This window comes from Leptinotarsa decemlineata, unplaced genomic scaffold (assembly GCF_025532065.1).
Source record: "Leptinotarsa decemlineata unplaced genomic scaffold, Ldec_3_MD MMD2_tig00000505_RagTag_RagTag, whole genome shotgun sequence".
In the NCBI taxonomy this organism is placed as follows: Eukaryota; Metazoa; Arthropoda; class Insecta; order Coleoptera; family Chrysomelidae; genus Leptinotarsa; species Leptinotarsa decemlineata.
The window spans coordinates 8,800,888-8,824,664 of NW_027412549.1; the positions used below are offsets into that span (position 1 = coordinate 8,800,888).

The following is a 23,777-nucleotide window of genomic DNA, read 5'->3' on the forward strand; positions in this document are numbered from 1 at the left end:
TTTATTTATTTTTGTCAGTGTATATTTTTATACGAATTCGTCCAATTGTCAATAAATTTGAAATAAATAATGATAGATCCCCCAAGAATTAAAATTGGGAATCTCACTTGAAATATAACATCTTAATTTTGTTTCCTCAAATTCACTCATAAGTTAACAGTAACACCGTGTTCACCTTGAATTAAAACTCTTGAAAGGAATAAGATAGTTGTTAGATACATCATCCTTTTTTTTTCAATTACTTCGAGTCCTCCTCCAAATAACAGTTTTATAGCGACTTTGAAATAAATTATGCATTAAAATAGTCACGTTCTGCAGAACTGTTCATGGAAAAGACAATACAGCATGAACAAATAATGAAAACGGTGAACGATCTCTCACTTTTGTGGATGCAAGGTGCGTAAGTTATGATGATTTTTTTTTATTCAGGGCCAAATAACTTCTGTATTCTGATGAAATCGTTAAAGTATAACATAAATAAGTTCGAATCCGATGATTTCCATCTAATTTTCCTTTATCTTACATTCCTTATCTAGACAAAGATACAACTTGTAGGCAGGCACGGAGGGGCAGTTGGCCAATACCTCTATTATAACTTTTTTCTATACGTATATTTTCCAATTTCGAAACAGCTTCGTATTATGGTCAGAATGGTGAATTTACGCATATGTCATGTGAAGCCTGTGGTCGGTCGGTAGCCGGTCGGTTCGACGTGTGTGCTTGGTTCACTCACTCGAATCGATCGCCGTGTTGGTCACTGGTTCAAGTCCCAGACTGAACGATCGATTTTCACTTGCTATGGTCCAACCCGTGTTAGGAATCACACGTTAAAAGCTAAGACCTCGTTAGTCCTTAGCTCGAAGTTTTTACTTCTGAGGGTTGTCGTTCGTAGGGATACGACAGCTGGTTAATGGAAAAAGAGATTTCAAACAGATTTTTTGAACAGATAAATAATAATATTCGTCGTTGTACAAAGTGGGCCAAATTGGATATTTTCAACGGGAAACTTCTGTTTTCAAACTAGATAGTTGAAAACTGATGGCTGTGTCCGAGGGTCAAATTTTATGACAAACCTAATGGTGAAAACCGCATATCGATATATTTCATCGTTTCAGAGCACTTTTTTACGTAGAATTCAATGATGTAAGAAACTTGATTTTTCAAATGAGATATCAATAGTTATTGGTGGAGAACTATTTTTTAAATGTATTGCATATTTCAATATATATATCAAAATCACCTTTTCAAAAATCAAGCACACTTGATGTTTCAGTAGAGCCATCTTTGAAATACAGAGCTTTTAGGTTTCTTCATGTAGACTTTGAAACGCACACTTTGATCAATTAGGTTTTGGATGATGCGGCGATAAAACAAAATGGAAATCTTTACTGGTAGCTGTAACATTTTGATTTAAGCAGTGAAGACGCTCTCCAATTAGTGGCTATTAGAGACATTTTTGCAAGATTCCGACACAACACAATTGATGGTGGTCACTTTTGAAGCCATACAGGACCAGAAGAGTTCAACGATTCAGACCGGGAAATTTTGACCGCCGCATGGCTTTTTGCCAGTGGTTTCTGGAGAGTTGTGAACAAGTGTGTGATTTTTCGTTTGATTGTATTTGGACAGATAAATCTTATGTGGGCAATCCCGGCATTTTCAACAGCTACAATTCTTATACTTGAGTACAATGAAATCATCATTCTATTGTGGAGCAGAGAAGTCAAGAAAAATTTGGATTCAGTTTGTGGCCAGGTGTTTTCACAGTAGAATCATCGGTTCGTTCATTTATAATGGCACTCCACATTACTATCATTAAACTTTTTGTTTATAAATTGCCACTAATGGAGCTCAGAAAAACATATTTCCAACAAGATGGGGCTTTGCCTCACAACACTGCAATTGTCACCAATTTCAAATTGCCGACGAGTTCTAGCTACGAACAGGGAGCGGCAATAATGCAAAGTTTTGCTTCTCTCACTCCTATTGAAATAATTAATTCAGCAAAAAACGTACAGAAAAGGTGTCGCCTGTGTATAGGAGAAGCTGGTAGACATTTCAAACACTTCCTCTGAAGAAATATATTTCATTGTTTCTTCTTTATCATTATTATTATTGTTGAAGTTTCATTTATTATCAGTTTTAAAGAAACTGTGCGTCTCAATTACTGATGTGAAAATCTTTTTGAACATTTGATAGCTACTACTGTTTAAAAAAAAACTGGTAATCTGTTAATCAGCTGTCGCCCCCATACGAACGACAACTCTCAGAAGTTGATAAACTTGTGCGAGCTAAGGACTAACGATTTCTTTCTGTTTTATTGCCCAAAGCCTACCTGACTACCTGATCAAAGTGTGCGTTTAAAAAAATATTTTTCCATTAATAACTATTGGTATCTCATTTGAAAAATGACGTTTTTTACACCATTGATTTCTATGTAGAAAGGTGTTTTCGAAATGTTCTCATAGAACAAATTTTTGACAGAAAGAAAGTTACAAAAACTTTTCAAAACATTTTCGAAAAACAGACTGTAACTCAGAAACTATGATAGATATCGATATGTGGTTTTCACCATTGAATTTGTCATAAAATTTGAGCCCCAGACCCAGCCATCAGTTTTCATGTATCTGATTTGAAAACAGGAGTTTCTCTTTGAAAGTGTCCAATTAGGCCCACTCTGTACTGCAACCATATAACAAATAATCGCATAATTGAGTTTGAAATATAATACAAATAACTTATCGTCCACTTGATTTCAACAAATCTATACGTGGGTTGATAATGGCAAAAAACTAGCCCTATCAGGCTAGCATGGCGAATACAGCAAAATTGGAAAATAAAATACATCAATTTGTAACTAAATAGTTGCCAAAACAACGATTTCGTTGCTCGTGCCGATCCCTAAAAATCGCAAATAATGCTATAGTGATACAAAGCTAGCAAGGTATCTCAATAAATTATATATAGAAGATATACGAAACATATGGAAACCCATCATCAAACGAGAAATGACCAACTCCCGCCAAATCGGTCATCTCTCACGGAATCAGTGAAGCGGAAAATGGAAAGTAGAGAAAGTGAAAGTATTTCAACGACCTATAAAATAGTCATCTCTCGGAGGAATCAGTCCAGTCATCACCCGAAGACGATTGTAGATACCAACAATCGAAACGTCGTGAACTAACGTGACTTGGAATCTCTACACTTTTTTATTTTTATTATTTTCTTTTTTGCATTCCTTTAATTTTTATTTATTCAATTATTATATTTTTACTTGTAGGTTATTTTACTATCATTTCATTTCAGGTTTATTGTTGCTTAATATAATTGTTATTTTCAACTATTCTTTTTTAATCATTCTTTTTTACTTGTTTCAGGGATTTCAAATCATTTTATATAATAGACAATGGAAGTCCGAACTAGTGAAATTCATCACGAAACATTGTCAATCACCTTCAAACAAATGTTCTGAATTTGTTGCTCACCAAGAGTAAACTCAAATACACCTTGAGTATCAGCAACAAAATAGTTGGAACCGATCGGCCGATTTTTTTTACATTTTCCTTTTTCTTGCTATCTTGAAACTGGTTTTCCTGGGAGGAAAAAGTGTTTCAAATTTGTTGCTCATCAGGAGGGTACTCAAAAACACTTCGAGAATCAGCAACAAAATAGTTATCCTTGATCGGCCGATTTTCAATTTCTTTTTTCATTTTCCTCGTTCTTGCTACCTTGAAACTGGTTTTCTTTAGAATGAAAAGTATTTCACATTTTTTGCTCACCAGGAGTATACTCAAATACAACTTGAGTACCAGCAACAATATAGTTGAAACCGATCGGCCGATTTTGATTTTTTTTTTCCTTTTTCTCATTCTTGCTAGCATGAAACTGGTTTTTTTAGGAATGAAAAGTGTTTTAAATTCGTTGCTCATCGGGAGAGTTCTCAAATACACTCCGAAAGCCAGCAACAAAATAGTTGGCCTAGATCGGCCGATTTTTTAATTTTTTTAAATTCTTCCTGTTCTTGCTATTTTGAAACCAGTTTTTTCTGGAATACGAAGTATTCTTGATTTGTTGCACATTAGAAGAATACTCAAATGCCCCTGGAGGATGAGCAAGAAAATAGTTGAATCCGATCGGTCGAATTTTAATTTTTTTTTTCATTTTCTTCGTAACTGTTATCATGAAACTGGTTTCTTTGGAATTAAAGATGTTCCAAATTTGTCGCTTAACGCGCGTTTCCTCGTGTAACGCCATCTAGGGGACTAGACAGTGATTATTTCCTGCCCTATAGTTGTCAAACTGTACAATAGATGACGATAAGCTCCAATTCGAAGCGAGAAGTTTCTAGTCTCCATTCTCGAAAGAACTAGGCCCGCCCGCTGCCTCATATAGAAGTGCGCGCGCGTCATCCAGCCAGTAATGGCATTCGACGATATTACGAAAACTAGCGACTAGCTAGGTAAAGTGCTGTACGTGCGGTGGTGAATATTGTGAGTGGTGTCATTAGCAAGTTTTTGAAACTCGATTCTTTACTTCGGCATTTTTGAAGACAATATTATGTCGGAAGCAAAACAGAAGAAACGGCAGTATAGCGCGGAATATAAATATGAATTTATTGAAAATCCCACAAATCCATCTTCCCCTATGTCCTTCTTTGTCAAAAAACATTCTCGAATGAAGCGATGAAACCCTCAAGATCATTTGAATGAAATGCATTTAGATGAAAAAGACAAAACTGTGACTTATTTTCAAGAACTGGAAAAAAAACACTTAGCTCAGCCAACAGTGTCAAATCTTTTTTCAGCAGATTCTAAGCAGGACGACGACGGACTCCAAACTTCCTACAATATCTCCTTGCTAATTGCTTACTGAACAGGTAAACCTCACACTATTGAAGGGAGATGATGAGATGGCTGAAAACATTGAAGAGTCATTGTGCAATCATCTGAAGACTTCTAAATTATCAATTCAGTTATATGAGTCCACTTTACCAAATTTGAGTGAGCGCCTCTCTCAATCACTGCATTATATCATCGAAGCAGTCAATAAAATCCGAAACAGCCCTTTAAACGACAGATTATTTGATCAACTTTGTGTTGCTAATGATGAAAATTTCGACCGAGTGCTATTTCACACAGAAGTGCGTTGGTTATCAAGAGATAACTGTCTGACTCGATTTTACAATCAATTTGACTCTATAATAGAGTTCTTGGAAAACAAAAACAAAGAATTGCACGACAACCTCATCACTTCAAAGAATGATATTGCGTACTCGACAGACATGTATAAATTATTCAATAATGTCAATCTCCAACTTCAAAGTGACGACTTGAATTTGATTAAAACAAAAAACAAATGACTATCAATTAAAAAACATCAACCCTTATTGCTACTTGCGGCGAGGACTGTACTCTCAGGAAACTCTAAGACCCAAATAGGCGCTCCAAGTCGCACGGTAGATTTCATCCTTTCCCATCCTAATGCGTTATCTGTCAGTAGTGTACGCAGGTGGTGATATGTTATAAGTCGCTTTCTAGATTTGTTAAGCTGTACACTCAGTCTCCCGTCAACCGAAACATACGATAAGGTTTTTTCATAACTACTTTTTTCCCATAAAATCCGCAATGGGCCACAATTGAAATCGTTCATTTTATCTAGAGAATGAAATGAATGAATTCATATGCATCAGGATATTTAATACACATACGGAGTGTTCTTTCGCGGCGTTATTCTGATACTTCACAACCTTTTAGAATTTTATTAAAAACACATTGCAGCAGCAAAGAAGAATATTAGAATCGATGCAATGAACAAATGGAAAAAACACAATAAGTCAATGTGGCAATGTTCGAGTCAAACGGCTATCAAGTGCTAAAAGGGGTGATAAGACAAGTGTTTTGTCACGAATCTTTAAGTAAGTGACATTTTGTATTTTTCAAATATTAGGTTGTGCAGTGTTATTCTGAATGATGTCTGTTTGGGGTACAAATTGATAGGAGAAAAAGTTATCTTCTTGTGATTAAGTGTTCATATAGAAGTAGTTTTTCAGAAAGTACTGAAAAAAAAATCTCATTGAGTTTTTATTGTAGTTACCTTTGCCTTCCCTTCTTTGGAAATTTTTCACATTTTTTATTAAATGAGGAGTAATAGGCTACCAAAAAGTTTTTCCAAAAAGGAAAAAAAAAGGGTATTCCTCATTTGAATCCTACAACTTTCTTCTGGTAAGAATACATTACGTCATAATTTAAGTAGAGATATTTTTCTAGTTACCAAAAGAATAATAAAGAAATTGAAAATACTTACTTGAAACGTTAACCAATTCAATTGTATTCGTGTTTTCAACAAAGTACCAATGGTTACACCATGTTCACCTTGTACTGAAATTTCCAGAATAGAGAGGATAATCACTTGATGATTCATCACTGGCAATTTTGATATGAAAATTAACAGTTCTTCTTCACGGAATTATATAACTCTGAAATAAATCATCAAGAAGTAATTATGTTAAAATAATTTATGTTAACCCATCCTGAAAATTGGAAAATAAAACTTCCCATGTTTTATAGCACTTGTATTTGTAACTTACGTCACTGCAGTTTCGTTCTATACAGACATTTTCAAACGTTAGTTACAAATACAAGTGCTATAGAAACATAGGAAGTTTAATTTCTCAATTTTCATGATGATTTCCGACTACGTAGTTAACGGCTACATCCATCAATTAAGTAAACCCATCCAATTTAGTAGATCTAACGTTGAAAAAATTATTCGATATTGAAGAAGATATTCTAAGTGGATGTTGAGTGTAATAAATATGACGATAATTGTGTTACTATGTTCAACTATTATTTTACTTTCATCAAATTTCCTTTCGTGATCAATCAAATTGACAAACAATCATTTATGTTAATAATTGAAATATAAATGGATATTACCGGTTTTGATATTGACCTTGCAGTAGGTGTGTTGCAGAAAAAGAATATTTATTAACAATGAAGTATGAAAATTATGAAAAATGGGATATGATAGTCTGTTTTATACAAATGAAGGAAAATGCAGAAATAACAAGCAATCTGTATCAGGAGAGGTATCCAGAGAGAAAACAACCTCATAGAGACATTTTCGCAAAATTGCAATAAAACCTAATTAGCGATGGTCAATTTGAAAAAAAAAATGACAAGATTATATGAATCAAATAGGGATAAGAAGTTGGAAGAAATAGTCGTTTCATTTAAAAAAAAGTTTTCCACACCATTGAATTCTCCGTAAAAAAGTGATTCGAAAATTTTCTCATAGAAATACGAAATTTTTTACAGGAAAAAAGTAACAGCAACTTGTGGAAAATGCACATTTTTTGAAAAACATGCTGTAACTCAGAAACGATAATAGATATCGATATGCGGGTTTCACCATTGAGTTTGTCATAAAATTTGACTCTCAGACACAGACATCAGTTCTCATCTATCTAGTTTGAAAACAGGAGGTTTCTCTTTAAAAGTGTCCAAGTTGGCCAACTCTGTACAAAAGCAGTGCATTTAGAAATTCAATAATTTCTCCGCACTGATTCTGCGATTATGGCCATACGTCTACAGGGGTGGGCAACAGCCGGCCCGCGGGCCGGATCCGGCCCGCTGTATGATTTGATCCGGCTCGCGAGACATTTTGAAAAACCTAATTTAAAAAAACATTGTGTTAAAAAAACCATGTTAAAAATTGATGTATAACACATAACATGTAGAAATAAATTTAAAATTTTCATGTATATATAAAATTAAGAATTCAAGTAGTTACAGATATATTAGCAGTTTTGGATTGAATATAATTTGCCTATATAAGCGGGTGGATGGCCCGAACTTTAGTTCAGACGATGACGACATCGACCGCGATATGCTGTTGGAAGATCGGGTTCACCGAATCCTCAGGGAAGATGACGACGACGACATCCGTCCAGCTTCTGTGGAATAGCTGAAGGGATACATCAGGGCCGCAAAGGCCAAGAAAGCTCCGGGGGTCGACTCAATAACTAACAAGTTATTGAAGAGGCTTCCGAACAACTGCGTCGAATGTCTGCTGAACGTTCGTTGACCCTCAGACACTTCCCCAGAAGGTGGAAGCATGCGATCGTCGTCATGATCCCAAAACAGGGTCAGAACCCGCTGTTCCCACAAAACTATCGCCCGATCAGTCCACTCTCAGCGAAGAAGTTGAGGACTGAAATGTTCTGCCTGATGAACAATTTGGCTTCAGGAGAGAACACTCCACTGAGTTGCAGGCTCTAAGGCTGGTCGAAAACACCATCCATGAGCTCAATAGCAATAAAAAAGTACATATTGTGCTATTAGCCATCTCGAAGGCCTTCGACCGTGTTTGGCACGAAGGCCTTCTGTACAAATTGAACGTGTTCGACCTGCTTCGGGGCCTGATCCGGTGGATTGGATCTTTCCTTTCTTTTAGGTTAGAGTAGAGGGCTCTCTGTCTGATAACAGAGAGATCCTCGCTGAAGTGCCACAGGGGACTGTGTTCTCTCTGACGCTGTATTCTCTTTTCACCAGTCCTCCCAAGGCCCGAGCGTGTGAAGATATCCCTCTACGCCGATGACACGGCTCTTCTCTCATCTTCCATGGTTTAGGAGCTCGACGTCGTTACATGCAACGTGCATTGGGCGACCTCGAGCACTGGTACCTTGATTGGAAGATTTAAGAGAACCCGGACAAGACTCTGGCGATAACCATGGGAAGATTGCTATCTTCTCCGGCCAGAAAAGTGAGAATCTCTGGAAGGGAGATTGACTGGCAAGCCCGGGTAAAGTACATCGGCCTTTTGACAGACAGTAGGCTCACTTGGAACCCGCACATTATGTATCTACGTCAAATCTAGGATCGAGGATCAGATTGCAAGTCTGCACCCTCTGATCAACAGAAAGTCAAAAATGAGCTTGAAAAACAAGATTATCATCTACAACACGATGTTCAAGCCTATCGTCATGTATGCTTCAGGCGTCTGGAGACAAGCGGCGAAATATAATATCTCCATTCTGTAGGTACTGCAAAATAAACTAATGAGGATGATTGTGAATACTCCTTTGTTCATGTGGAATGAAGCCATATGCAGAGATTTGCAGCTGCCTTCCATTCGGCAGTCCATTCAGTCGAGGAATCGGCGAGTTTTCGAAGGTGCGGAAACTCACGAAAATCCGTTAGTTAGGGAAGCTATAGACTATGCTGTAGACGACCCCTCCCAATATAGAAGGCTCCGACACTCTGTCGAATGAGGCCCTCATGTCCCCCGTTAACGGACGAATAGCTTTTTCATCCATCCCACCCCAGCCAGGTAGGGGTACCACATGAAGGGCGGTACTGATGTCTGGGGACTTTATACCGCCATCCCCTCAGTCATGAACTCATTGGTCCTTCTTGACAATAACCAGCTGAAAGGGTAAGGGAGCTGGACTCCAACCTGATTGAACTGAAGATGATTTTCCACGAACTTTAGTTCAGTTCTACTTGAGTTACCGAGGTGATAACTTCGATGAGCGATATCCTAGCGAACTGCTAGTGCCGTCAATTTTCTTTGTGACTTTGTGTGCATCCTGAGTGCTTACTAATTATATTTTGTATACGGAAGTTCAAGAGGTATTTACAAGTTTTGCCTTGCTATGGTCAAATTTAGTTGAAGTATGCACAGATGGTGCATACTCCACCGCAAATGAATTAAATGTTCAAAAAGATGATTTGATAGTCCTTCACTGCATTATCCACCAACAGAACTTGTGTTCTGAGTCCATTCGACTCCAGAATGTAATGAATGTGGTAGTAGAAACCATCAATTTTATTCGATCCCGAGGGCTTAATCATCGTCAATTCAAGGCGTTTTGGATGAAATATCAGCCGAATATGACGACGTAACATATTATTCTGAAGTCAGATGGCTAAGCAATGGGAAAATGCTGAAACGGTTTTACGAGCTTATAAATGAGATAAAAGACTTTATGCAAATAAAAGATAAATCACTTTTTGAATTGAGTGACCCAAAATGGATATGTGACTTAGCATTTCTGGTCGACCTTACTGGCTATTTGAATGATTTAAATTTTAAACTTCAAAAACAAGGACGGTGTGTTAATGATTTGTACAGCCATTTGAAGGCGTTTCAGCATAAAATCCGCTTGTGGGAGGTACAGATGCTGTCTGGAAACAGTTACCATTTCATCACGCTCTCTGCGTGTGAGAATATTGCTTATGCTCAATATGCTGAAGAACACAAGGTACTGTCGGAGCAATTTTCGAACAGATATAGCGATTTCAGAAACATGGAAGACTGTTTCAATTTATTTGCTACAAAAGTAATGTACAAAATGCTTCAATACAGTTGCAAATGGAGTTGATCGAGATTCAAGAAAACTCAGTTCTAAAATCTAAATTTGAAGACGTGGAGTTCTGTGATTTCTACAAAAAATACCTCGAAGAAGACCATTTTCCGCAGCTTAGAAAATTAGCAAGAAGATTGAAGAATTGTGCGTTTGGCAGTACTTATAAATGCGAACTGTTCTTTTCATTGATGAAAGTAAATAAATAGAAATATCGTACAAGGCCGACTGACGATAATTTGGAAAATTCTTTACGTCTTTGTATCAGTGGAATTATTCCAAACATCGATGGATTAGTTTCCCAAGTTCAAGCTCAAGTATCTCATTGATTTCGGTATCGCTATTTAACTTTCGTAGTTTGTAACAATTCCAAATTCAACGATTCAATTATGATGTTATTATTTCATTTTGTTATTTTAATAAATTTATATTATAATAACATTGTCGTATTATTTCACATCTGATATCTATCGCAAAAAATTATGAACACTGTAACACTACTTAAAAAGGTACTACTTTTAAACGCGGCCCGCGAACGTATTTGCACACTAAAGTTTGGCCCACAACATGTCAAAGGTTGTCCATCTCTGATTTATAGGGAGAAGGAGATGCCCCGAAAATATATAATCAGATAACGGTTCAAACTTCAAGGGGGTAGATAAAGAATTGAAACAGGCTCTGAAAGAATTCAAAACAGAAAAGATAATGACAGAGATAGCATCTGAAGGAATTGAGTAGCTGTTCATTCATCCAGGTACACCACACATGGATGGTTGTTGGGAGCGTTTGGTGCGATCACTAAGAATAGCTCTGAAAGCGATCTTCAAAGAAGAATGGTTACATTGTTGATTCACGACCACTCGCACATATCTCCATTGATTAGCAAGATGAAGAAGCTTTAACTCATAACTATGTCTTGATCGGTACCTCTAGTTCTAACTGCCTATTCAGTTCAATTTATCAAGATCGTTTAGTCACCCGAAAGTAGTGGAAAATTTCCCAAAAACTTGCGTAGATTGGTGAGAGAGTATTTGGTATTTATAGCCGATCCTTAGTAAAACTATGCATTCAATAAAAATTAACATGAATAAAATGAAAAGTAATGGAGCGAGTTCCATTACTGGGGAAATGTTGGAGAAGAAAAATATTTCTTATTACTTTCAGTTGATTGAATTTCATTCGATTCAATTCCATTGTACGTTGAATTTTGATAGAAAGTTAGTTGATTGTCAATAAAAAACCTATAACTTGAGCAGTTATCAGTCACTACAAAACAATATTATATAGAATATTGGATCTATAGAATGAAAATAGAACTTTTGTTGAGTATTTGGTATCATAATAACGTTTGTAAACATTTGTGTTCACAAAGTGTATGATTGCGACTCCAAAATGATGGCAATTGTCATAAGATGTTTTCTGATCAAAATTTCATGAAGCAATGGTTGAGCAGAGGACATTTTACAAACTACACCCCACGATTTGATCGTGGGGTTTAGTTTGTGAAATTACAGTGGATCTTCATCAAGTAACGGCCGAATCAATCAGAAAAAAAACAGAGGACATTATCCTATTTTTATCTCATGTGACTAAGATACTGTTTTTCAGCCAAAGTGAAGAAGAAACAATAATATCAACAATGTAACAGATCCAAACGATAATATTTGGTAACTTCATATTATTTTTCCATTTAAATTATTTAAACACGTTCTTTTTCAGGAAGGAAATGTTTTAGATTTCTACTTCTTCATCTTTATACAAAAAAATGTGGGAATCTCCCAAAGAAAGGAAGAAAGCAATTGATTTCATAATTAACTCTTCACAAAGATGTGAAGTTCATGCAGAGAAGTAACTTTTAGTCACAAACTGAAATAAAAAGCACTCTCGAAACAACAACTTTCATATCAACATTGTAATTTTATGACTGGATTGAGTGCTTCATCTCGTAATTTTATCCAGATTGGTGGTGGAAAGGTAATAAGACAAGTGCCTTATTTCGAAACATCGAGGTTCACCATTGAGAATGATGGTTGACATTTTTCTTCTTTCATATTCTATACTGGGTAGCAATATTATGAATGATATCTGATAATTCTATAACGGATGTTTGGAGTACACACTGAATAGGGAAAAATGTTTGTTTTATAATTTGTTCATATAAAAGTAGTTGTTTTGATAGCATTTTTCGTTTCATTCATACGGAAGTAGCTTTTTCTTTCAGTTTGTTTCTGATGAAAATAACATATTTGCATAATCTACACGACTTTGTAGATAGTTCATTATGAAATGAATTGATTTTTCCTTTCCTTCGGACGATTACCACATATTTTTGTATAAAGATGTAGAAGTAGAAAGTCAAATCTATTTTAACGTTCTTTTTGTTCAAGAAAGTTGTAATTTTCCAAAAGCAAGGGAGAGACAAATCAAAAAAATGGGATCAGCACTAAAGAAGTCAAAAATAAATATAAGTTATAAGTACTTATATAGGTAATAAAACTTAAGTTATTTTTATGTCGTAACTTGTTTTAACGATTTTTTTATTCAAAATTCTAAAGCTCTTCGGATGTGAACACACTGTAAATATCAAATTATGAAACGAATATTCAGCCAAGTCCGCCTCCGGCCAAGGAAGCTATTGCCGAAGAGGAAATGGGTGCTGGAGGTGGAAAAAATGTAAACTCTTCAACTTCTGCAACCCCTTCGGTTGTAGTCGTTTCGAGTATATTTGAAGGAGAATTGTTGACCATTTCTGCTTTCTTCACTTGTGCTCCATGCTGTATAGTTTTTGACACTGGTATCAACTGAATTCGTGGTTTATAACCTCTTTCATTCGCCTCATACCATACTTTGAATAGTCTTCCGTCAGTGAACATATATGAATAGGATCCAGTTAATCGGGAAATCAGGTTATCTCCAAGTTTCTCAAACTTTCCAGTTTCTTGTCTCTCTTGTCCATCATTCGTAGTATACCTGAGAAAATGAGAAAACTTATCTTGCATGTTATCTTGTTACTGTAGTCGAAAAGTTTAATGTGGTATACTTAATCGAGTGCGACCAGAATTACCCAATATGAACTGAGTACAACTGGTTCCAATCCAGTTTTTCAGTCATGAATTGAACATCAGAAAGTACTCACTGAATATGCTCTGAAATACATACATACATACATTGAAACGTAACATTTTCAACGATGGTTGAAAATGTTACGTTTCAACATCAATGAAAAATGTGCAAATAACTCGAATTCGACAAATATACAATTTCTGTTTACTTATGAAAATCTATGCTTCAACATCTCTGTTTTTGTGTTACAGGCATATCTATAAAATCAAAAGATTCAAACTCCTATTGTGATCTTGATGATTTTTTTTGTACAATAAGAAAATATTTCAATAATCGTACCGAAACAATACTACGTTTCTATCATCAAACCTGGATTATAACAATAGTTTGAAAATGTTTTGGATTTGATATTGTCGAAATGTACAAAATTGGAACATTGACCGACAATAAGCCTTGATAACTTAGATTCAAACTGTATCACTGGTTATGTATCAAATAACAACGATATTTTAATTCGTCAGTGTAATCTTGTCACTATTTTTTGAAATAGTGAAAATTGTATTGATTTTCCCATTAAATATTTTCACTGAAGCATCACCAAAATAAAACCGATATGTCATTCAAATATTGAAATGGTTTTACGTCAAATTTTCATTTGAAGAAATGAAACCCTAGCACTTTCAATTTTTATTGACAACTGTAATTCGATATCTTTCCCAATATACATATTGAACCATAAATTGAAAGATGTATCTATTTTTAACAGGAAGTTTTGGGCAAAATTTCTCAAAAGTTCAAGTTCAGCGCTATATTCAATAGAACGGTAGTATTCATCATGTTTTACAACAGTTGCAATCGAAAATAAAAAAAAAAAAACAATGAATTATTCATTACCATATGATCGACTCATCTACAAGATGAAAACTGTTTGTTTGAAGGTGGTTGACAATGTATCATGGTGGATTTCATTAGTTCGGGCTTCTATTGTCTAATATGATATAACCTGAATTGAAATCCCTGCGGGGCAATGAAATTAAAAAGAATAGCTGAGAATAACAATTATATTCAGCAAAAAACCCTGAACTGAAATCACAATAAAATAAAATACAAGCAACAATCGAAAACTGAAAAATTGAAAATAAATAGAAATTGAAAGATTTCAAGCCGAATTACTTCACGAAGTTTCGATTATTAGTCTTCACCCGGACCCCCTAGGGTAAATATAGGGTATATAGGGTAGATATGCGCATACAACCATCTAAGCTTTCTCCTCGTTCTGAGCCGTAGTCCTCTTCAGTTTCATGGATTTGTTGATATCGTGTACACTGATCTTGATATGCTCGGATGTTGACGAAAAGGTTCAGAGCGCCCCTTCCATGTATCCAGATGACGAAAGTGCCATCCACGTAACTTAGCAACAAGGTCGATTTTGATTCATGGTGCTAGACTAACCCACAAAGTGTACCGTGAACACACGCACACAGATAGGTACTTGCAAGCACTATCGAACCACCATTCTAGTCAAAAGAGAGGACTCATCTCCATTCTAACGGACCGAGCTCATAGAATATGTTAACCAGAGCATCGAGAGAAAGAACTGAAATATCTTCAAGTGACCTTGAGATCGATTGGATACATCGTACTCGAGATCAACACAGCCATGAATCTGAAGAGTGCTACGACTCAGAACGAGGAAGATGATCAGATGGTTGCACGCGCATATCTACCCTATATCCCTAGGGTCACGGACAGAATTGGAAAACTCTCATGGAAACACAACATTGATACGGTTTTCAAACCCAACAAGAAGATACAATGAAGCCTCAGGTCGCCTGAAGACAAAAGGGACACTTGTTTGTGGTAAAGTATACATCGGAACCACCGAAAGATTCATGGGAACGAGTTTGGAGGAGCATGAGAGAAACTGCAGACTGAACCAAACGGACAAGTCGTCTATGGCAGAACACGCACCCAGTGAAGGAAATCACAGGATTCTGTTTGAAAACACGGACCTCATTGCTCTGGACCAGGGATACCGTAGCCAACTGGTACGGGAGGCGATAGAAATCCATAAACATACGGACAATTTCAACAGAAAAGAAGAAGCTTTGAACCTCAATCGAATATGTAATCCCATTTTAAGGAGTTTCAGAAAAAGGTCAAAAGATGTTATTGACAATTGACCTAATCCCGATACAGGTATTATCACACCAAACTACCTGAATCAACAGAAACATGCTTTACGAAATTTACCTGAGCCAGGTATAGGTATAAGCACACTAAACTACCTGAGGAGTCAGCAGGAATACGCGTTACGCAGCCGTAATGTTCAGTCATCGGAGATATCAACTCAAGATGTATAAACATCTGAAGAAACTAGCCACTCGCGCCATCGAAGCGTCAGGAAGGAATTCAAACTATCCACGGCCTTCAAACCCGAAGAATATTAACACTGTTCATTGAAGTTCCAACTCACATCATAATAGAATCATTAGTAAATGACTTATTTAAAAAAGTTGACTTTAAACTGTGTAAAAAATGACAGTATTTTTATTTTCCGCGAGAATTTGAAAGTTCATTCAATTAGAGATGCATTGATTTTGCTACGTAACATAACTGAAGAGACTGCAAATAGCAATGTTGCTTCCTATGCGGTTAATGAGCATAGTAGTCGATAACTTCATCACCAATGATTTTATTTTTGAATTATTGGTCCGTGTTATTCCAGATGTGTATTAATGGAGTTGAAATGGATAACCATTATTTTCATAAATTTGAAGATTCTGACACTGCTGCCTGTTTTAATTTTTGGATTAGCAATGCATTGTTTTCAGCGGAGAGATATTTTGTTCGAATATGAAACCAAGCATCACTTTGAAACCCAACAAAAAATTATTCAGCTGAATCTCTTAATGAACTCATAGTATCTTTCAAATCTCCCCAATTGTTACCAATTGGAATAAAAACTGTGAGTAATTTAAATTAAAAAAAAACATCTTCATAACTTTTCAACACAAAAATGTATGCATAGTGTTGATGATATTTGTATTTTCAATCGTATTCTGTGTTTTGTATGTTGATTGTTTCAATGAATTTTTCGTCTAATAGTAATAAGTACATTCTGACCGCTATCGATTGATAGCGTTATGCCGTCACTTGTGGTGGTGACGCACGAGAAAATCTACCAGAATTGGGGCGTGATTTGCCAAACATTTTTGTTCAAATCGCATAAATTTGCGTACTGATTACTATTGGGAACTCTTTTAACCAGAGGCCTTACAAAGAAAATCAATAGGAAAATTGACAAGGTGATAAATTTCTGTAAGTCTTCAATAATGTGCCTCCAAGGAGAATGCGCTTTTCTGTTACATTTAATATCCCTGTTTTTCATAGAACTACTAGAGCTCAACTTACAACCATGTGTAGACTAGCAAATTATTATAACACACTCATTGATTTGGATTGATCAGTAACTCAAAATATGATAGGAAACATTATAATCAAACAAATTATTAATTTATCATCTTGATGCTAACTTATAGGTGATTATTACTGAAATAATTTTTTTTTTATTTCTCAAACTCAAACTAATATTGTGAAAAATCATAGTGTGAAGTTGACTTTTACTTTTATTTTCATTTTTCATGTTTATCTCTAGTGAATTATTATAAATTTATATATATATTATTATATATATATATATATATTACTGGGGTGTTGTTTAAAGAATACTTTTTGTCATATGGTCTAGCTTTCGTGAATGTTTATTCCCTTTATCAAGACATAAACTTGAAGTTACAGTAAAATGTCAGACGTGGCAATGAGGAAAAAAAAGTTAATACTTTTCATCATGTAGAAGAGTGTCACACTTTTCTACATGAAAAAGGACGATTTTTTTATATCGAAATATGAAAAAATATCGCACTATCAATCATTTGAAAATAAAATTGGTATAGCGTTCTGTATATTACAACTATTGTTCATAGTGAGAAATCGTATTCATGATAATTCAAAATAAAGATATACTTTATTCTCAAGCTGTTCATTTATGGACTGTTCATTGAATCAACAGAAAAAATTTAAAATTGCTAACTTACTTGAAGTAGTAACCGTCTTCAGTTTGCTTCTTTATATCCACTAAAGTTTCAACACTTCTACAGTGGTGAATACGAACTGAAATTACTAGAACAGATAGGATAATTATTTGATCCTTCATCTCTGGCAATGTATATTCAAATGCTACAGTTCTTCTTCAATCAACTAATTTATAGTCATTATTCTCACCGTGCTAAATCAGTAACTAATGATTATTTTTTCATTATTCATACACATTTGTCTATTTTTCGGTGCAAATGTTATATGGAGAACTTCAAAGATTATATTGTACTAATTACTGATGAAGGACGTCAGCTCAATCCTGCATGCGTAACATACAGTATGTTAATAATAAGCGATCTGCAAAATAATTGGATTCATTAAAAACCGCCAAGCCGATGGAGGACTCCTCACAAAGTGGCAGTTATACAGAAGAGGATTTTTATAATGATTGTGTTTCAGAAAACAATTTTCGAAACTCCGAAGCGATAAGGGTGTTGAAGAGATGATTGTTTCAATCTGATAAGTGGTGCCTTAACGAAACTACTCATGGTGTGGTTTTGTATAATGAATCGTGTAAATCAAGATTGTTGACGCCATCTGTATATCTACAAAAAACTCCTGCTTAGAAATAAAGACAGAAATCCCTCTCTGTTGGACGCGTTAAATTGGAAGGGTATATTTTTAGGAGGGATTAATTTTCGGAAGAGAAAGATTTTGGCTTTCTACTTCTCCATCTTGATACAAAATATGTGGGAATCTTCCAAAGAAAGGTTCATGCAAATAAGCAACTTTCAGGCACAAACTGGAAGAAAAAACCCTTTCGAAACAGTTACTTTTATTTAAACATTGAATTACACGAAAGAAAAATACTTTCGAAACGAATACTTCCATATGAACGCTGAATTATACGGAAAACATTCTTTCTTTTCCGTTTGTATTCCAAACTTTCGTAATGGAATTGAATCAGATATCATTCATAAAATTCCTACACGATAAAATTAATGAAAGAAGCAAATTTCATTCACATGGAACACTGTCATCCTCACTGGTAGACATCTTGATGACACTTGCCTTGTTGGCTCTTCAGTACCAAATACAGATAACATTATAAGAAAAAAAAAACACATGTCCATTCAATGAGCCAACGAAGTATTTTTTATAGTGTTTGCATTTTCCATCAGTTTATTCCTAAGCTCTGGTAAAATTATGATCATGAATCAGATAGAGGGTCAATTGATTCAAATTTGTATATATTATGTAAGTACTAATTAGGTAGAATTCATTTAGGAGATTAACGAAATTTGGTCAGAGAATTCACCAGTTAGTGTGGTTTATATAGTTTCATTGAAAAGTCAAACCCAAAGACTCAAGTAGTTGTGTAAACAACTACTGACTCATCTTCCGTTTCATTGGCAGTGCCCAATATGACTAGGAATTTTTAAGATATATGTTGAAGAGCATGCACGAGGATTCAAATGAAAGGAGAGAAAAGCCCAAACTTATTCTAATAGAGGTTTGACACAAATTTGATCGATGCTGAAGAGGTTCAAGAAACTTGGTCGAGGTACTCAAGGACAGAAAACTCGAACGAGAACGAGACCTTGTCCAACAATTGAAGTCGACCTTGAAATGCACATATTTGTGGTCACGATTCTATTACTTTCGATCCGTTTCGAGACATTTCTCTCGCGATTCCACAAAGTACTGTCCAGCCAAGTGTGTCACAATGTTTTGACTATCTGAACATGGAAGAAACAATAAATGACTTACTGTCGATAACCTTATACTTTTATTTGGCACTAGTACAACGATTCTCACGCTTCATTGAAGTGTCTTGAAAACCTCACTGGAACGGCTTTTTTGGAGTTCCATTTCCGATATGGTGGTGGACGGACGTGCCGATAGCGACCGTCCACAAAGAAGGTACTTGGACTCCATTGTTGGAGACGGAATTCATTTTGTGTTGTGAAAATCCGCCGTTTTATATCGAGTCAGCAATCGTAAATTATTAATAGTGTTAATAAAAATCGTTTGTGTTTTGAAATAAATAGTACTCCCATTCAAACCGATTGGAGGCCGGGGTGGACCGGATGTCTATATATATATATATATATATATATATATATATATATATATATATATATATATATATATATATATTATATAATATATATATATATATTATATATATATATATATATATATATCTGTTGAAAAAAAAATCTGTTTAAAATCTGTTTTTCCGTTAATCAGCTGCCGCCCCCATACGAACGACAACTCTCAGAAGTTGACAAACTTGTGCGAGCTAAGGACTAACGAGGTCTTACCTTTTAACGTGTGATTCCTAACACGGAATATATATATATATATATATATATATATATATATATATATATATATTTCACACGCCGCGCCGGTTGAAGGCCGGGGTGTGGACCGGATGTCCACGTGTGAGTAGGATCGCAACAATATTATTTTATAAAGAAAGCGATAGTTTTATTTCCAGGCACAGTAGACCTCATTTTGGACACAGACTTGCAAACTGCAAGATATTCTTTGTCCCCCGACGAAGCATTTATGTAACAGCCAGTTACGTAACAGGAGGAGCATTGGTCAAATGAGCCTGAAGATATGAAGCAACGACCATCCAAAATATATATAATTGCTGCTCATGAATCAATAGAAAAGAAAAATATGTATGGGTATCAAATGACAGGGCTTGAATAGTAGAATAGTAGTACACTTTGAAAAAGATGCAAATTCAAGATGGCCGCAGCTACAAAATGGCGAATTATTTTTTGACAACTATCTCAATATGGGTATCAAATGACAGGATACTATACCTGTACTATAGTAGTACACTATGAAAAAAATTCAAATCCAATATAATCTATACGAAGATTTTTGTCAACTCAGAATCGGGATACAAACATAGATCTCCCAGCCAAGTGAAGATTTTGTATCGTGTCGAGGACTGTGTGGCATTAGAGTGACTGAAAATGGTACGTCGTTAGCGATATATCACTCAAGTTAAAATAAAAGGTTGAAACGTACCAAGAACAGTGTGTCAACACAGTATTAACATACTTACTCTGGTTACGCTACGTTCAACGATTTTATTATTTTTTTATCTGATCAATACCGTAAATCGCTGAGGGAGAAGTATGATGACCGCTACCTATGATGCTCCGAGAATTAATTTTTAGTTTATAGTACATTATCTACATCATTATTATCTTCTTTCTTCTATAAAATCATTCAACCCATCAGCGCTGAAATTAATTTTTTTTGAATTTCAAATTTTTTTTTCTGGTTTCTCAATGAACTAGGTCTGAACAAAAATGAAGAAAATGTATTCAATTGGGTTTTTGAGTTATGGCCTGATACCATATGGTATCCGTAGGCGTTAACAGAGAAAATCACTGTTTCAAACAAAATAACTTAGGAAACTTATTCAACATGGTTAGTTGCAAAACAATTGATGCAAAGGCCAACGTTGCATTTTTGACACATTGTCCTTCCGAAAGATTTACATCCGGCTCCAGCACATCTGCGTCTATTACACGAAATTACGAAATGATCTTGTCTGTCAAATCTGTTATCTGGAAGCAAATTTTTACCCATGCTAATACGTCCAGGAACTTTAGCAAGTGTTTTGTATTTAGTTAAATACACATGTACTATTTCACATCTAAAATTTAAGGACGTTATTTTATTGTTTTACAGCAGAGGTACCAAGAATTGTGAAGTAATGTAAATAAGCAATGTAAATATAGGCCAATACCACTTTTTGCCGCGTATCCCAATACGATAGGCAGCAATACCTTGATCCATCAAATCAGTACCGCCCATATTTTGGTTGCAAGCAGCCACGCAGTTTGGACGAGAAACCATCATATGTTTTTCTCTCCTTTTGGCAGTACCGTCCAACTATTCCTTCTGGCTTAACACCGGCACTTGTTGAAGCTAAAGTTACAACTGAATTATCCATCCAACGAACCAAGAGAACACCATCATTTTTCTCAATAATTTGTTCAAAATCTCCACGTTTTTTTTTTAATTCTTGTTTGCTGGTTAATGGACAAGATTTTGGGATTCGATTTTCTCGAATTGTGCCGGCGGCTCCATAACCCAAATGACGAAGGTAAGACAATAAATTCATTCCAGTGAACAAATTATCAACGCGAAGAACATATGGCAAATTTGGTATTGGTAATTCTCTCAGCATTAAAACCAGCGGTGCGGCACATTTTCCAATTAACCGGCTAATGTCTTTTTGTTCTCGAGGATCAGTGCCTTGGTACAGATCAAAATCTATAAGATATCCATCTTTCGAGTTGAAGGACCACATTTTGTATCCAAATCGTATGGGTTTGCCACGGATGATTTGCTCACATCCGTGGCGACCGTAGTATCTGATCATAGACTCATCGTAAGATAAATTAATTCTAAACTGGTTGAAAATTATTTGAACACTTTTCTTTTATATGGTTCATGAGAGGTCTCAAATTCCAGGCCTTATTGATCTATTTGTGTGTTATCAGCAATATGGATGAATTTTTGAATCTTGAGAAATGTATCTCTCCTCATAGAATCTGCTACCAATTTGTTATGGACGTTATCGTTTATGTCCCAATATAACCTTTTTGATGGCAAATCATTGTAATCACTCAAAATTAGAATGGCGATAAAACAACGTAATTCTGAAGCACTGATCCCAGGATCACCTTCATTTTTGAAATGAGCATAACGTTGCGTTTGCTCAGCGAGATATCGAAAAATTGTTTCGTCAAAGAATAATTCAAATAGCTAAATTGGTGACTTATTTTTATACATGGAAAAATCAGGGTTGGGAAATTCTCGAGACGAAAGTTCAAGATCACCAGAAATCCACTTTGGCAATAATTTTTCAGAAAGCCGTTGGGAAATCCAGTCAACGCATCTTCTGTACAATTCGAAATATTTTTTCCAGTTATTGGCTCCATTGTGCTGGTGGTTTCTTTCACAGTATTCTAAAAAAAAAAACAGGAACACTCTTCCCAATGAATGAAGAATATTTTTACTTACGTTTTCAGCCGTCTTTTCCACTGCACTATCAAGTCTGTCATTATTCAGCAATTTGATTTCAGAAGGAGCACGCAGCTGACGACCTGTGGAGTTCAAACATAATAATGTTTGGCCTGAAACAAAAACAAGATTCCACCATTGAGATTATGTATCATTCCCCCATCATCTTCATCTGCCGAATCCTCATCTGTTTCTATGTTGGGTTCAGGAGGTTCCACAAAAATTTGATCCACAGTGTGCTGGAATTCGTCATCTCCCCATATCATATCCAACGCTTCAGAGAGCGAAAAACCTTTTCTGAAACATTAAAAAGTATAATCAAACCAAAAATCGTATGAAACACTCTGTAATCTCAAAACGCCTACGGATACCATATGGTATCATCAACCTTTGAGACGCCATACTGCACTGCTATTAGAACTCATCAACAACTTCAAAAAAGTATTCATTCATTCTTAACCTTCACTACAATATGTACCACGTTTCAAAAAAAATAATATAAGTTAAGAAAATATTACTTACGCCCATCGAGGTTCCATCTTCAAATGGCACACAATGTCATGTAATAAAAAATGCTAATAACACAGTTCAAAACTTCCTATTCCTAGCAAAATCCAAGAGCCGACTGCCCACAGAGTAAAAGAAATGCACGTGCGCGATCGTATACAGGGATGGCTAACGACACCGAGCAGTTGACGAGAGGCTTGTTTTGCGATCCCAAATGGTATCCGTAGGCGCTAATGGGTTAATATTTTTTTACTCATTTTATGGTTTTCTGCAGCTGATAACGGCTTCTCGAATGCTCACCTATTTATTTCATTTCAAGATACACTAGAGCAAGGTTGCACAGACTTATGAAGACTAGGGGCCACTCGGGCAAATCATGAACTGATGGCGGGCCGGCCGCCAGACGTATAGGTAATTAAAGACAATAAAGAATTGATAATAATTTATTAAAATTCAAAAAGAATTTATCAATTTGAAGCGTGGCGCTGCATAGTGCTTACAATCTTTTTTATATTTGGCTCAAATTTACTTGTAGCAACACGTAAAACTGCTTCCAAACTTTCATTTGCAAGGCGGTTTCGATTTTTTGTTTTATTATTATTTAGTATTGAAAAAGTTTGTTCACATATATAGGTAGAACCAAATAAGCTGGCACATTTCAGAGCATTAAAGCGCA

At 35.5% G+C, this 23,777-nt stretch overlaps 1 protein-coding gene across 5 annotated transcripts; it reads right to left on the minus strand.

Moving 5' to 3' along the window:
• Positions 1 to 12,856: 12,856 nt before the first annotated feature.
• Positions 12,857 to 23,207, minus strand: LOC111515169 (endocuticle structural glycoprotein SgAbd-3). Of its 5 annotated transcripts, none has more exons than XM_074173876.1 (4): positions 23,117 to 23,207; positions 22,731 to 22,891; positions 22,595 to 22,677; positions 13,182 to 13,336 (listed from the first exon to the last, which is right to left on the minus strand). In XM_074173876.1, exons 1-4 carry the CDS (start codon positions 23,131 to 23,133, stop codon positions 13,322 to 13,324), a joined length of 276 nt encoding a protein of 91 aa, XP_074029977.1. In that variant the 5' UTR covers positions 23,134 to 23,207; the 3' UTR covers positions 13,182 to 13,321. The 5 variants fall into 5 exon arrangements, with proteins under 5 accessions (XP_074029975.1, XP_074029976.1, XP_023027172.2 ...); XM_074173873.1 differs by lacking the exon at positions 13,182 to 13,336 and adding an exon at positions 19,751 to 22,539; XM_074173874.1 differs by lacking the exon at positions 23,117 to 23,207 and having other exon boundaries at positions 12,857 to 13,336; positions 22,595 to 22,847.
• Positions 23,208 to 23,777: the final 570 nt, after the last annotated feature.

Excerpts from the sequence above, each read along its gene's own strand:
- LOC111515169 (XM_074173873.1), bottom strand. Across the intron at positions 22,678-22,730 it reads AATGATACATAATCTCAATG|GTCGTCAGCTGCGTGCTCCT; the intron begins GTGGAATCTTGT and ends TGAACTCCACAG. Across the intron at positions 22,540-22,594 it reads TGGAAAAGACGGCTGAAAAC|AATACTGTGAAAGAAACCAC; the intron begins GTAAGTAAAAAT and ends TTTTTTTTTTAG.